The following is a 14,259-nucleotide window of genomic DNA, read 5'->3' on the forward strand; positions in this document are numbered from 1 at the left end:
TAAAATACCCCTGGATTGGGTTTGTGTAACCCACCTAGTGGCTCTGGTTTTATCTTCTCTCTTGGAAAGACATACTCTCTCCCCCCCCCCCCCCCCCCCCCCCCCCCCCACCACCACCTCCACCCCACCCCACTTTGCTCCTCTCTCTCTCGAGCGTCATTCAAGATAAGTCTTAGGGTGAAGGAGCACAGAGAGGAGGTGCGTGGGCTAGAGGAGAACAGAGTGGAGGTGGGTGGGCTAGAGGAGGAGAACAGAGAGGAGGTGGGTGGGCTAGAGGAGAACAGAGTGGAGGTGGGTGGGCTAGAGGAGAACAGAGTGGAGGTGGGTGGGCTAGAGGAGAACAGAGAGGAGGTGGGTGGGCTAGAGGAGAACAGAGTGGAGGTGGGTGGGCTAGAGGAGAACAGAGTGGAGGTGGGTGGGCTAGAGGAGAACAGAGTGGAGGTGGGTGGGCTAGAGGAGAACAGAGTGGAGGTGGGTGGGCTAGAGGAGAACAGAGAGGAGGTGGGTGGGCTAGAGGAGGAGGAGAACAGAGAGGAGGTGGGTGGGCTAGAGGAGAACAGAGAGGAGGTGGGTGGGCTAGAGGAGGAGAACAGAGAGGAGGTGGGTGGGCTAGAGGAGAACAGAGAGGAGGTGGGTGGGCTAGAGGAGAACAGAGAGGAGGTGGGTGGGCTAGAGGAGAACAGAGAGGAGGTGGGTGGGCTAGAGGAGAACAGAGAGGAGGTGGGTGGGCTAGAGGAGGAGAACAGAGAGGAGGTGGGTGGGCTAGAGGAGAACAGAGAGGAGGTGGGTGGGCTAGAGGAGAACAGAGAGGAGGTGGGTGGGCTAGAGGAGAACAGAGAGGAGGTGGGTGGGCTAGAGGAGAACAGAGAGGAGGTGGGTGGGCTAGAGGAGAACAGAGAGGAGGTGGGTGGGCTAGAGGAGAACAGAGAGGAGGTGGGTGGGCTAGAGGAGAACAGAGAGGAGGTGGGTGGGCTAGAGGAGAACAGAGAGGAGGTGGGTGGGTTAGAGGAGAACAGAGAGGAGGTGGGTGGGCTAGAGGAGGAGAACAGAGAGGAGGTGGGTGGGCTAGAGGAGGAGAACAGAGGGGAATTTGGGAGGGGTGGAGGAGAGAGGTAACGGTTTATCATCCACCTCGGACCAGATCTTGATTCAGTAACAGCGGAATGTTCTAAGTGGCTGCCGCCTAATGAAGCTTGAGGACCTCTGATCTACGCGTGTTTATCCTCACAACAGCTACGAGGCCGTGGTCGGGTGTGTCTTAATTCAATTGTTTAACATTAGGGATAATCACTGGGTTGTCAGAAGATGCTCGAAACAAAGCAGACACATGAACCCGCATGTATGCATACACAAACACACACACACACGCATGATGCACGCGCATATACACACACACAGACCCACCCACATATGCACACATACTGATATTGTTTGTCCAGACATATATTCATCAACACACACACGCACACACATTTATATTCATCCACACACACAGGTTATTTGCTGATAATTTCTCAACCACAAGGTCACAGAGATCAGAGCTGTATTTTGTAAAGTCAGCTGACAGGCAAGAGACATATTCATATGGGTGGAAGAGGCTTGGGAGCTGCGCATGCAGAAGGACACATGCATCCTCCAGTTGAGGCGGACCCAGAGATTGCAGAGCGCTTGCGTTTAGGAAGGATTAAAGGCGTTAGTATTATCGGGATAAGGTATCGAGGGGTTACCGTTGTTACCAGGCTGGACGGGTCGCAGGACCTGTCTGAAGGAGCCGGGACTGATGATCTTTTGATCTGAAAACAACAGCCACACACTCAGAGAGCGCCGGGTGTGTGTGCTTATGTTTGAGTATGTGTGCGCTTATGTGTGAGCATGTGTGCGCTTATGTGTGAGTATGTGTGCGCTTATGTGTGAGTATGTGTGTGAGTGTGTATGTGCTCATGTATGTGTGTGGGTGAGTGCATGTGTGCAGGGGTCAGCCCCCACACTGACCTCTGGGTCTGGGGGCTCTCCGCCTGCGGTCCCTGAAGGCGGCCCCAGACTGCAGAGCCTCCAGCAGGCTGTCCATCACCCCCGTCTCCTCGTTTTCTGGAAAAAAACAAGCAGGCAAAATTTTCAGAAATATTTCCATTTTGTTATAATTAGTACCCCCTCACTATTATGCTGCTATCGCACTGTATGTTGTTTGGATGCAATTTATTGGGGCTGTCTTCTATCTATGTTGTAGCTTCATGTTATGGTGCCCTGGCCAACTAAAGCGACACATTTTTTATTGAAATATGAATAAGGATACATGTTCAATGTATTTAGGCTTTACTCTAATGGAAATATATTTTCAATGTCTGATCCTGTTTGGTGTTCTCCACTGGGATGCATGAAGTTCCTGTTTGGGATTAATATAAATGACTCTTCAGATAAAATCAATAAAAACACACTAAACCAATCAGGAGGTGGCGGAAGTGTCACTGACTCGCGAGTGTTGCCATGGCGAGGGAGGAGAAGGCAGGGCACGCATTACTGACAGGTGATTTGAAAGTCAGCCAAGCGTCTAACAGGCCGATATATTTCACACACACGTACTACACACGCACACACACACACGCACAAATACATCACACACCCTCACGCACACGCACACACGCACACACACACACACACACACACAGCTGCTGAGCCAAGAATGAAATGTCCTCTGTTTCCTAGAAGGAACGTTGGGAACCCGTTGCTTTGCTGCCGCTCTCCAACACATCGACAGGCACACCTGCTGACCCCCCAGGGCTTAGCACACACACCTGAACACAGAGGACTCTTCACACCAGAGGTGAGAGTTCAGAGTTCATGGACAATACACACCCACTAGATACATGATTCCCGACCTGCGGGGCAGGTCCTAAGTGCTTCGTGGTTAGTTATCAAGGAGAATATCGATTTGTTATTTTTTGTTAAATGTTAAATATATTGACCAGAAATATAATAAGACCTCCCCTTTCTCCATGTTAAGCACTATTAAATATTAATTAGGACACTTTGACCATTGCACATACCTGTATCTGCACATAATTAGATTTTTTAGATGACCCTGTGACATACTTTTTTAATTCCAGTATGCAGTATATATAGTTGGAAGAGGTTTAGGAGGACACATGCATCCTCCAGGTACGGCCGACCAAGAGATTGCAGAGTTTAGGCCAAGGTACGATTAAAGGTATTATTATGTGTAGACTCAAGACTAACATTTTCTGGGGTGTGTCGCTTATATTAAATACTACTTATATATATATACATATATATATATATATATATATAAAACAATAAAATAAAAAATAACTCTCACTCAAGGAAAGTATAATATTAACCCCTAAAAAATATTAGTAATGATGCTAATTTATAACTCATATGATACGAGTTGCTGTTCCACTACAATATTAATAATGATGCAAAATGATAATAGTATAATATACTTCTAGTCCCATTAAAAAATAAGAAAAATGGTAAATGATAATAAATACATATTAGTAGATGATGGTGTCCTTGACAAAACCAAGGGGTTACCAACGATGAAAGATTTGGAAACACTGGACCAGATCATATGAGTGGTGCCGCAGACCCAGCCTCCGAGGGACTATTTATGAATGTGTTTATTTTTTGGTGGGTCATGCCATATATTTAGGGAGTAAAAGCAGAGGTGTGGTGGGGGGGGGGTGAGGGTTAACCTTGACACCTGAGCTGGGTGACGGATCAGGTGATTCCAGCAGACTGCAGAGGAGGGGAACGCTCAGGGACACACCAACCACCTGTCAGCCCAGAGTTAACGCCGGCTGCCACCGCTCCCGGGTTTGTGTGTGCATGGGTGTGTGCATATATGTGTGCCTGTTAGGACTGTCATATGCAGAAACACACCAATAAACTCTTTGACAAACAGTCCCACCCACACACAGTGCTTTCACAGTCACACTCACACACACACCTGACCCCACACACTGTGCTTTCACACACACACACACACACACACACACACACACACACACACACACACACACACACACACACACACACACACACACACACACACACACAGTGTCGACCTCATACATCTTTATATCTTCATAGATTAGAAGTCTCATAGCAGCTCATTCCTGATTGTTCTTGTTTATTAAGCTCTCTGCCTCCACAACCTAAGTGATTAAGATGCTATTATCGGAGCTATAGTTTAGTCTGTCAAGGCGGTGGAGGCCCTCAACAGAGTGGTGGGAACATTATTGTCTTATTCAGGGCTCAAGATGGCCAACAAAATGGTTGCATATTCTACCACTTTGGATGGACAGAAGGTACGCGACAAAGGACATGCCAATATCGGGACAAAGCACCTCAAAAGGGGTGCAACCAAATTTGTAAGGGGTCCGACAGTTGGTGGCATCAGTGCCATCAGTAGAACATGTTAGTCTGGAGCCCTGCTTATTACATATTTGAATGGTTGAGGCATTCCAACATCATAATGGTCATGCCAGCCTAAATGGGGAGAGAGCATTGGTATCAAGCTGAAGTGCACATAAGTCAACCCCGCTCTGCTTGTCATCAACTAAAGCACCATTACCTTAGACCATTTTCCGCAACCTATTTAGTCTGATGTAGAGCCTCCATCGCCACTCAAACAAAAATGTTTTCCTTTGAGCTAATATTATATTCTCATCAAATACCATGGTTATTATTATTGTAGTCTATATAGATTGTGTGTGTACTGTCATTCAATACTATGCAGCTCTGGTTACTTCATCATTGTATGCTCTAAAGCCAATAAAATCCTAATCAAATACAAACGCCTTCCAATGAAAAAGTAACATGTGTCAGGTTCCTCCATGGAATCCCTAAGAGATCATGTGTTTTTTTTATGCAGTTTTGGGGTCAGGAACGATATCCAGCTAATATATTCCAAGCCATATTGATAACATCCTCTGAATTATTTTGGTGAGGTCTTTCCAGGGTTGGACTCAGTATTTCAGAATGTTCTGGTTTTAAACTGCCCGGATGATTCACTGCTCTTTCTGTCCCGTTCCCTCTCTTCAGGGCTGATCACAGCACCCTCTATAGACCGGGTCACTCACCATCTACCACCTGCTGCACAGCACCAACAGCTGGCTCTATGCTCTAGATTGGGCGCACACTAGTGCATTTAACCTCCCCTGAACTTATCCTGGTATGAGGGCGATGGAGGAACAGGATTGAGAGGCAGGGGGGGGAGGAGGAGCAGGAGGAGGAAGATGAGGAGGTGAAGAAGGACGGAAAAGTTGAGCAGTGGAAGGGCAGAACAGCCGAGGCAGGAGGAGAGAGTAGGAACAGGAGAGTGAAGAGAAGGAGGAGTGAAGAGAAGTAGGAGTGAGGGCTTTGCTGAGGATTAAATAGGAGAGCTGTGTCCTCCACTACTGCTATATGGACTGCTGTTCTCTTTCCACTTATGTCCTCCACTACTGCTATATGGGCTGCTGTTTCTCTGTCCACTTATGTCCTCCACTACTGCTATATGGGCTGCTGTTTCTCTGTCCACTTATGTCCTCCACTACTGCTACATGGGCTGCTGTTTCTCTGTCCACTTATGGGGGACATCAGCTGCTCTGCGTAGCTGCCACATCAGCCCTGATATAAGGCAGGACGGGGGCCCGGGGATGGGGCAGCCTCGGTGTGACTGCAGAGTCCCACCACTGATTAAAGATGACCGCCCTGCTATCCCCCTCCCTGCGTTCCTCCTGTTTCAATAGAGGAGAGAAGGGGTGGCAGAGAGGGAGGCACTTTAAGACTGAAACCGCTGCTGGACAGAGGGAGAGAGGGAGGGAGGGAGGGAGGGAGCCAGAGAGAAAGCTCTCAACTCTTTTAATCTCCAATGTGAGCCAGACAGGGATGACAGGGAGAGGCAGGGTGATATAGAGACACAGAGAGTGATAGAGGGATAGACACTATATACTTTTTTTCTTTGACGGACTGAAGAGAGAGAGAGAGAGGAGGGAGGGATAGAGAGATAAAGTCTAATAGGAAACGAAGGATATAGAGAGATGGCTAGATTAAAAGCAAGAGAGAGACATCCAAAGACCGTTTTAGAGCGAAAGATAGAGCCAGATACCGACCATGAGAGATGGACTGAGAAGGCAACAGAGAGAGCGCGAGCGAAGAGAAGAGAGAGATGGACAGAAAGAAATGTTGGGTGATCACATGTTCATGTTTTTTTTCAGATGTTGTTCTTATTGTTTTCCTGCCAAGTTATCTTTATCTGTGCACACCCTTCTCGCTTTTGCTCAACAGTAGGATAATGTATTATCCGAGCTTTGGGATGTTTCCTAGTTCCACTCTCTTCTCCCTATCCAGCCCAGAGCAACACATGTATTTATTTAATGAAACAAGACACAGCAAATGAACGCTTAGTGGGAATTCTGTCAGCCTTACCATTCTGAGGCTCCTGGCTGTTTTGTAATTATTTCAACCGTATTCACCACTGACGCTAGTTGTACAGCAAACCGCAATGAAATTACAATTTTCTTGAAGGCAAAGAAAACCTGTTGAAAATCTAGTGAATGCAAATGTGAGTATGTGTGCTTTTCTCACACACTTATTTCAATAAAGTGTGTGTGCATTGCAGTCTCAAGGCCTTTGTGTGTGTATACTGTGCAGGCATATGTACTGTGTGTGTATTGTGTGTACTGCTGTCTCTTAGTGTGTGTTTGTGTGTGTGTGTGTGTGTGTCTACTGCTATCTGTGTGTGTACTGCTTTGTGTGTGTACTGCGGTCTCTAAGTTTGTGTGTATATATTTGTGTGCATATCTGTATGTCTATGTGGGTGTGTGTTTGTGCGCATGCGTGGGTGTGATTGAGTGAGCAAGTGTGTGTGTACTGTGTTCTATGCGTGTGTGTTGTATGCGGGGAGTTTACCTGAGTCTGACTGAGTTTGGTCTGTATTAATAAATATTAATGACGGCCAGCCTGGCTGAAGCTGTCACACTCCCCCCATGGGAATAAATCTCTATCTCTCTCTCCCCCCCTATTCTCTCCGTATCACCCCCCCTCCCCTTCTCTCCCCCTGCTATCTGGCCAGCTGGTCCTGCCAGATGCCTGCAAGCTTTTTCTCAATCTGAGTCAATCTGAATCCCAGAGAGGCTCCAGCCTGGTGAGATCCATTACCCAGGGACGGCATCTGCAGAGCCCAGGCCGAAGCTGCTCTGACTGGGGCTCTCTGCACCGCCTCCCCCTCTCAGCAGAGCATCATGCTTCGGCCTAAACAGGCTCCTTCCCAGGATGTCCTTACATGGTGGTTGTTATTAATGGTCTCATAATTAACTCATGAGCAACTATTTCAGAGTTTAAACAAGGGCAAAATATGTTATAAAGTTATGCCTACCAATAATATAGGGTTAGTAATTAAAAAAAAACATGAATAGACTCAAGAGACATATGGAAGTTTGTTAGCATCTCCAATAGCAGTGTATTTTGCAATTGGCAATTCTAAGTGCAATTGGCAATGCAATATGCGAAATGGAAGTGAAATCCTCAATTCAGTTTGAATAAATCGTGTATTCAATATTTGAATGAAAATTCTGGGTGTACTGTGTACAGCAAGTGACTGAGCAGGCTTCAGATAACAATGGACACTTTTTTGGAAGAGAGGATATCAACCAAATATGTCGAATATCATTATTATATCATTCGACATCTCAATAGCAGTCTGTTCTGCAAGCCAACGATCATTTGATTTGTGCAGTTGTAATTGATACTAACTTCCTCTGAAAAAGTTTCAGCCTACTTTTAGTTATTGAACAGGAAAACTCACTAAAAAACAAATGTCTCCAAAACATGGATGCATTGAAGTGTGCACACACACTTATCATTTCTCGAACTGTCCTTCCTCACACAATTTGGATGGATCAAAAATCTAACTCCATATAACTGAATCCTCTCAATACATACGTATTCACTGGCTATATGAGGTTGAGGGTTGAATCCATCCGTCAATTTCATTGCTGCGGTTCTGATTGGAAAATGCAGCACATTCGCGTCATAACTGATGTAAAAAGTTGACACGATTTTTTTTTTCGGATATTCCTCTCAGTATTTCTCGATCCTGTCCTTTATTGGGGTCATTTCTCATTAAGGCAGAAAGTTCTCCCACCCTCTGCGAGAGCATTTGCACCCTGTCAAAAACATCAATTGGCGATGCTCGCCGAGAATTACAATCAATGCAGTCTGCGATGGCAGTGATAGCGGCAACAAGTTCGTCCGTCGCCATTATTCATTACCTTCTTTAGTTTGGTCCAGAGCGGCCAATCAGAGATAGAGTAGGGTTCTTCCCAGAATGCCTAACCTAAATAATTCCAAATGAATTGAGAATTGCATTGCCAATTGCAAAATGTACTTTGAAATTTCATTTTTCAAATTGCACATTAAATTGCGAATTACAATATGCTTTGCCATTTCAATAAAGATGGCAAAAAATGTTTTTTTTACCCTTTCTGGCATTCGTCATCCAGAATGTGTGTGTGTGTTTTATCTTTGCCTGCTCCTGAATAGTGCCAGTGGTGCTGTGCAATTGAATTGAAACTTTTCACAAACCACCTTTTTTGTTGGAGGATAATTGGAAGGCCTATACAACTGACATCTTGTGTCTAGAATTTTTACATTGAAGCTCTGCTGTAACCAAGTGAAATTGAGTGGATCCGAAAGCCAACGAGGTCGTTCAAACAACACTTACTGAACTTTGGCTTTATGAACCGTCATTCAAATAAAATGTTAGTTTCTCTTAGAAATTAAAAGGGAAAAAGTTGAGTTGATTCAAATATTTACGTTTATGTTAAGTCTTTCTTATTGTGTGCTTTTGAGTGTGCGTGTAAATGTGTAAGAAATGAGTGTGTGTGTGTGTGTGTGTGTGTGTGTGTGTGTGTGTGTGTGTGTGTGTGTGTGTGTGTGTGTGTGTGTGTGTGTGTGTGTGTGTGTGTGTGTGTGCAAAGCACTCTTATTGTTCAGGAGGCATGGAGTCAGAATGGGGATTATCTGGAAACACAAACGTTCCAATTTTACACATCAAACCTGGGCTCCCACTCTTCATAGAACCAAGACATGATGAGCTTTCAGAGAAACAAACACACAGCTGCACATTTATAAAATCCCAGAATACATACACACACTTCCTCCGCTGTCCTGAACAACTCACATATTCTAACATACACTACCCTACGCTCTCCTTCCCTGCTGGAGCCAACATAGACACTCACTAAAAACAAAGCGCCTGGCAGATTATAGACACACGTGTTGCGCTGACACCGGAGGTAGGAGGAGCAGATCAGAGGCGTGTTGACTGACATGGCGTTAAATATATAAATATGAGAGAGAGAGAGAGAGAGAGAGAGAGAGAGAGAGAGAGAGAGAGAGAGAGAGAGAGAGAGAGAGAGAGAGAGAGAGAGAGAGAGAGAGACAGAACTGCTAGAGCGTTATTAACACTAATAGCTATGGAATAGGCCTTAAACCGCTGGCTGGAAATAGTGCTTCAGAGGAGGACAGGAGGGCAAAGGGGCAACCAGGGCCACAGAGAAGTAAGAGCTCTAACAGTTAGCGAGCATACAGAGAGCATTGGATTCACCTGCCACTCCACTCCCCCCACTCGGTAGCTGAGCCTGGAGCTCTGTGAGCAGGTGGGGAGTGGAGGAGAAGTGGGGGGGGGGGGGGGGGGGATGGACTGGAGGGAGCCGGCAGGTTTTAAGTGTGTCGAATGAGACCTGCGTTATGAAATCTTCATCTGCTCGGTCACTTTACTCATTCATGAACCTTTCCTCAATGTTACTAGACTCGCGTATAGTTTTCAAGTAGGTAGAAAGAAAGACCAAAGTTAGAAGTTAGAAGTTAGAAATACCGAAATCAACAAAAAAAGTTAGAACGAGAGACAAATTGAAGGGCATAGAACAAGCTGCAGACGATGTTGTTATTTTGACCTATTTTTCTGTTCTTTTGGGAACCAGCAGAAGATTAGTGGAGGATATAATTCTTATAGTAACAAACTGGCCAATCCCATGCCATGGATGTCTCTAGACCAGTGGCGGCTGGTGGTTTTTAAAGTGAGGGAGGAAGGACTGCGCGCTTGGTTGCCATTGGCATGCTTGCACTGTTGGTGTATGGTGGCATAAGAATGTGAGACTCAAGTTGTTTCAGGGTGTTTTGGTGAACTACAAAATAGCAGGGAGGGAGTTATGTGAACAAAATGTATACAAAGCCACCAGTGGCATCACTGTCATTTGAGAAGGAAAGGATGCAAAGCATATTAGTCAAATCAGGCCTACTATTGATTTGTAAAAGTAAATCAAAAAATCTGGGCCTATCATTGGGCCTATTTTTGCCCTCACTGACTGAAGTTATTTAGCTATGTTTATTTTCAGTTACAATTGCTTGTAATGCTACCAGTAAGTCATGCGTACCTAGCAAACCATGTAGCACTCACAACACTGAGGTTGCCATTACTTCTGGTGACCTTGATTTTGGGAAGTGGTCTACCTCTTTCTTTGGTCGCTAACTTAGCACTGTAACTGAATGAATGGAATGCTTTTTGTAATAAGACGTTAACAATGTCCTCCGTTTCCAATGTTTCCATTGTGCATTTAGGATCGCGCTATCGCAGATTTCACTTGCTCTGCGTCTTTCAGACTGAACACCGCGGCAATGCAGACCGGGTTTGCTATCGACAGCGTTGCCAGATTGGGCAGATTTCCCGCCCAATGATGATCTTTCCAGCCTAACATGGTTAAAAGTAGCCCAATTGGGTGGGAAATCGGACCAATCTGGCAACACTGCTCAACATCCAGGGATCCTGCTTATTGGTTCATAGCGCAGACGGATAGATTTTTGCGCGAATCAGACCCCTTAAGGTCCCACCCACTCAGAGGAGGATTTTCCTCCTCTCTCCCATTGAAACCCATGTTATCCACCGGCCGCCAGTACTTTCGGGAAAATGAATGGGAGTGGACGGCGGCTTCCGGAGGACGTTCCTCCCTGAAGTAATTGTCAATAGGCGATAGGGGGTGCTAATGTCCCTTTACCCAGGGAAACGAACATTATATATTCAAAGGCAATAAAGTAGTCATATTTAAGGGCATTAATTCATTACAATAGTCTGGGCAATCTACATTTTTTATTCTCAACAATGTTAGGGAGGATCTTCCTCCCTCTCCTCAATGGAGAAGCCTCCACTGCTCTAGACAGCCCACAACATTTAAAACAAGTGCAGAAACACACACGCTTTGGCTTCATTTACGATGCCTTAGTGCTATCCCTGACAAAAGGAACAGTTGTAGATGGAGCAAATTAAATAAAGCATGGTTCTAAAAACATAAAACCAAGAGGGAGAGAGCGACAGAGGGAAAGAGAGGGTGAGATGATAGGTTTATTGAGTGAGAGTAAAAGAGGGAAACAAAATAACCAAACAGGGAGAAACCACAAATGAAGAGCTTTAGGGAGAGAGACGGAGGGAGAGGGACGGAGGGAGAGGGGCAGAGGGAGAAGGACGGAGGGAGAGGGACAGAGGGAGAGGGACAGAGGGAGAGGGACGGAGGGAGAGGGACAGAGGGAGAGGGACAGAGGGAGAAGGACGGAGGGAGAAGGACGGAGGGAGAGGGACAGAGGGAGAAGGACGGAGGGAGAGGGACGGAGGGAGTGGGAGAGGGAGAGGGGCAGAGGGAGAAGGACGGAGGGAGAGGGACGGAGGGAGAGGGAGAGGGAGAGGGACAGAGGGAGAGGGACGGAGGGAGAGGGACGGAGGGAGAGGGAGAGGGACAGAGGGAGAGGGACGGAGGGAGAGGGGCAGAGGGAGAGGGAGAGGGACAGAGGGAGAGGGGCAGAGGGAGAGGGAGAGGGAGAGGGACAGAGGGAGAGGGAGAGGGGCAGAGGGAGAAGGACGGAGGGAGAGGGACGGAGGGAGAGGGACAGAGGGAGAGGGATGGAGGGAGTGATCACAGGGGGAGGGATGGAGGGAGTGATCACAGGGGGAGGGATGGAGGGAGTGATCACAGGTGGAGGGATGGAGGGAGAGATCACAGGTGGAGGGATGGAGGGAGAGATCACAGGGATAGAGACCGGAGGGAGAGGAACAGAGCGATGAAGGAAGCGGGACGGTTTTGACAGACTGGAGTGAGAGAACAGAGGGCTGAAGGGAGAGGGATGGAAGAACGAGAGAGGGAGAAGGACAGAGCCAGAGGAACAAAGGGATGGAAGAAGAGGAGTTGGAGAAAAGAGGAAAGGGAGCCCAGCCTATTGTTATCTCCCTGACTGCAGCGCCACCTCCACCAGCACCCATTTAATCACACACACGGCTCCCTGCGGTGCCCCCCATCTGCCGGGTTTACATGTACACCTGGTCCGGAGGCTGGAGGCCTGGACATCCTGCCTCTAGCCCAGCAGAGCATGGGGGAGGGGGGTACACATGCCTGGCAAAGGACACTCAGGTCCTGTGACCGCATAGCGTTTTTTTTCTGGCAGAAACACTGGAATGATGCACATAAGGGCTCACAAAAAAAGCTGCTGCATCTCCTTGCCTTGTTGACTGTTTCTATGACAACTAGCAACGTTGCCAATGTATGATACCAATGTATGAATTGGTATCATACATTTGAATACTTTATCATACGTACGGGGAAAATCATTCATGAGTGATAAGCAGTGTGTGCAGACCCAGACTTTCGTTGTTGTGAAAGTAATGTATAGTAAAGTCTGTCATTTATCGCCGATGACCTTCTCTTTTTCTAAATTGAATGGTTCATTTCACCGCTGACATTATCTGGGACTGGGTGACGGAAAAAGGAAGCAAAAGTTCTGAGATTCTCAACCTGAAAAGCTTCCAGCCTCTATTCCTAGTCTCAGAGCTGGAGGCCAGGCCACTGAGGCCCGACCCGAGCACAGCCCGCTGGAGGCCAGCACGCGGGCCTGGCCCGGACGCTCGGCCTCTACCCCAGGACAGCAGGGTGGATGCGGGGGGCAGGACAGGAGGGAGGCTTACCAAAGTCCTTTCAGAAGCCAGAAGTACAGATTACCTATGTCTACTGATGTGTCAATACACCTTCTGTCGCTTAAGAAATACATCACCTCAGTAAAGAGCATATCTGAGATGATTGATTATTAGTTAGCCATGTTAAATTTCCCTCTGAAAAGTAAATATGTTGGCCTGTATGGCAAGCTTCTTCACATGCATCATGGACACATCTTTCTAAGTGGGCATGCATCTTTATATGCAGAGAGGGGTGAATATTGATGGCGGCCATGCATCTTTCCATCTCGTTCTGATCCTGTTAATAGTGCATGGCTGGCAGCCGTGTAGAGATGTTAAATCACACTCTCATTTGTCCTTCCACAAACATGGCCGCTGCTGGCTCAGCCTGGGAGTAAAGGTGACACAAAGCAGACCCTTTTGCACAGAGAAAACACACTATACACTCTGAATAACAACCTCTATGCAAATGTCTTGATGCACTTGCAGCTGCCCAGCATGACAGTGCCGCGGCTGCTGCCCAGCATGGTTGTGACGGAACTGCTGCCGGGCATAGTAGTGAGGGACCAATGAGAACCCTGCATGGATCTCATTGGTCGGGATATAAGGTTTCTCTCCCTGTGCTGGCAAACATTATCTCTCTCTCTCTCTCATTGGGATGTCCTTCAGTATAACAAGCCTGTTGTCTCTGTGGGCTTTTTAGGGAATTGATGGGTAATCAGATGATTACACACAAAATCCCCATCCTGGACAATCCTCCACCACAAACAAAGAGAAAGCTCTTTAGTTAATAAATATACTGTGTCAGTGTGCGTGCGTGGATGTGTGTGTGTGCAAGACAGTGTGTCTATGCACCTCTGATAGTTTGACCAACAGTGAGAGACATCAGATACGGGAAGGCGAAAAGCAAAGGAGAGAGGGAAAGGGAGATAGAGATAATGGGGAGAAGGCAGAATAACATAGTGACCGAGTCTGCAGCATACAAATCCCAAATAAATATTTAATACAAACACACTGTCTACGTGTTCAAGAGACTGTGTGTGTCTGTGTGTGAGTATGTGTGTCTCTGTGTGTGTCTGTGTGCGTGCATGAGTGTGTCATATAAGGCTGAAATCAACATGCCCTAGCGATGTCAAAGTAGTTTCCTGTTAGCTCTGTATTAATTTGAGCGTATCTAAATACATTTCCACCTCTAGGCATTCTCTATAAGCCTCTATGACAACTAATGGCTCAAGTCTGTTATGCTTTTGAACTACTTT

The 14,259-nt window shown here is 46.7% G+C and overlaps 1 protein-coding gene across 4 annotated transcripts in view; it reads right to left on the reverse strand.

The window, feature by feature from the left end:
• The window catches only part of LOC130403479 (protein diaphanous homolog 3-like), a 227,925-nt gene that overhangs the window by 59,868 nt on the left and 153,798 nt on the right, over positions 1 to 14,259 (reverse strand). For 2 of the 4 annotated variants that reach the window (XM_056607853.1, XM_056607855.1), the window contains 2 exons: positions 1,993 to 2,088; positions 1,728 to 1,793 (listed from right to left, as the gene is read on the reverse strand). In XM_056607853.1, the coding sequence (XP_056463828.1) occupies positions 1,728 to 1,793; positions 1,993 to 2,088 (162 nt within the window). The remainder of the gene's footprint in view (positions 1 to 1,727; positions 1,794 to 1,992; positions 2,089 to 14,259) is intronic. The other 2 variants (XM_056607854.1, XM_056607856.1) reach the window with 2 other exon arrangements.

The sequence above is a fragment of the Gadus chalcogrammus genome, chromosome 14 (genome assembly GCF_026213295.1).
Source record: "Gadus chalcogrammus isolate NIFS_2021 chromosome 14, NIFS_Gcha_1.0, whole genome shotgun sequence".
In the NCBI taxonomy this organism is placed as follows: domain Eukaryota; kingdom Metazoa; phylum Chordata; class Actinopteri; order Gadiformes; family Gadidae; genus Gadus; species Gadus chalcogrammus.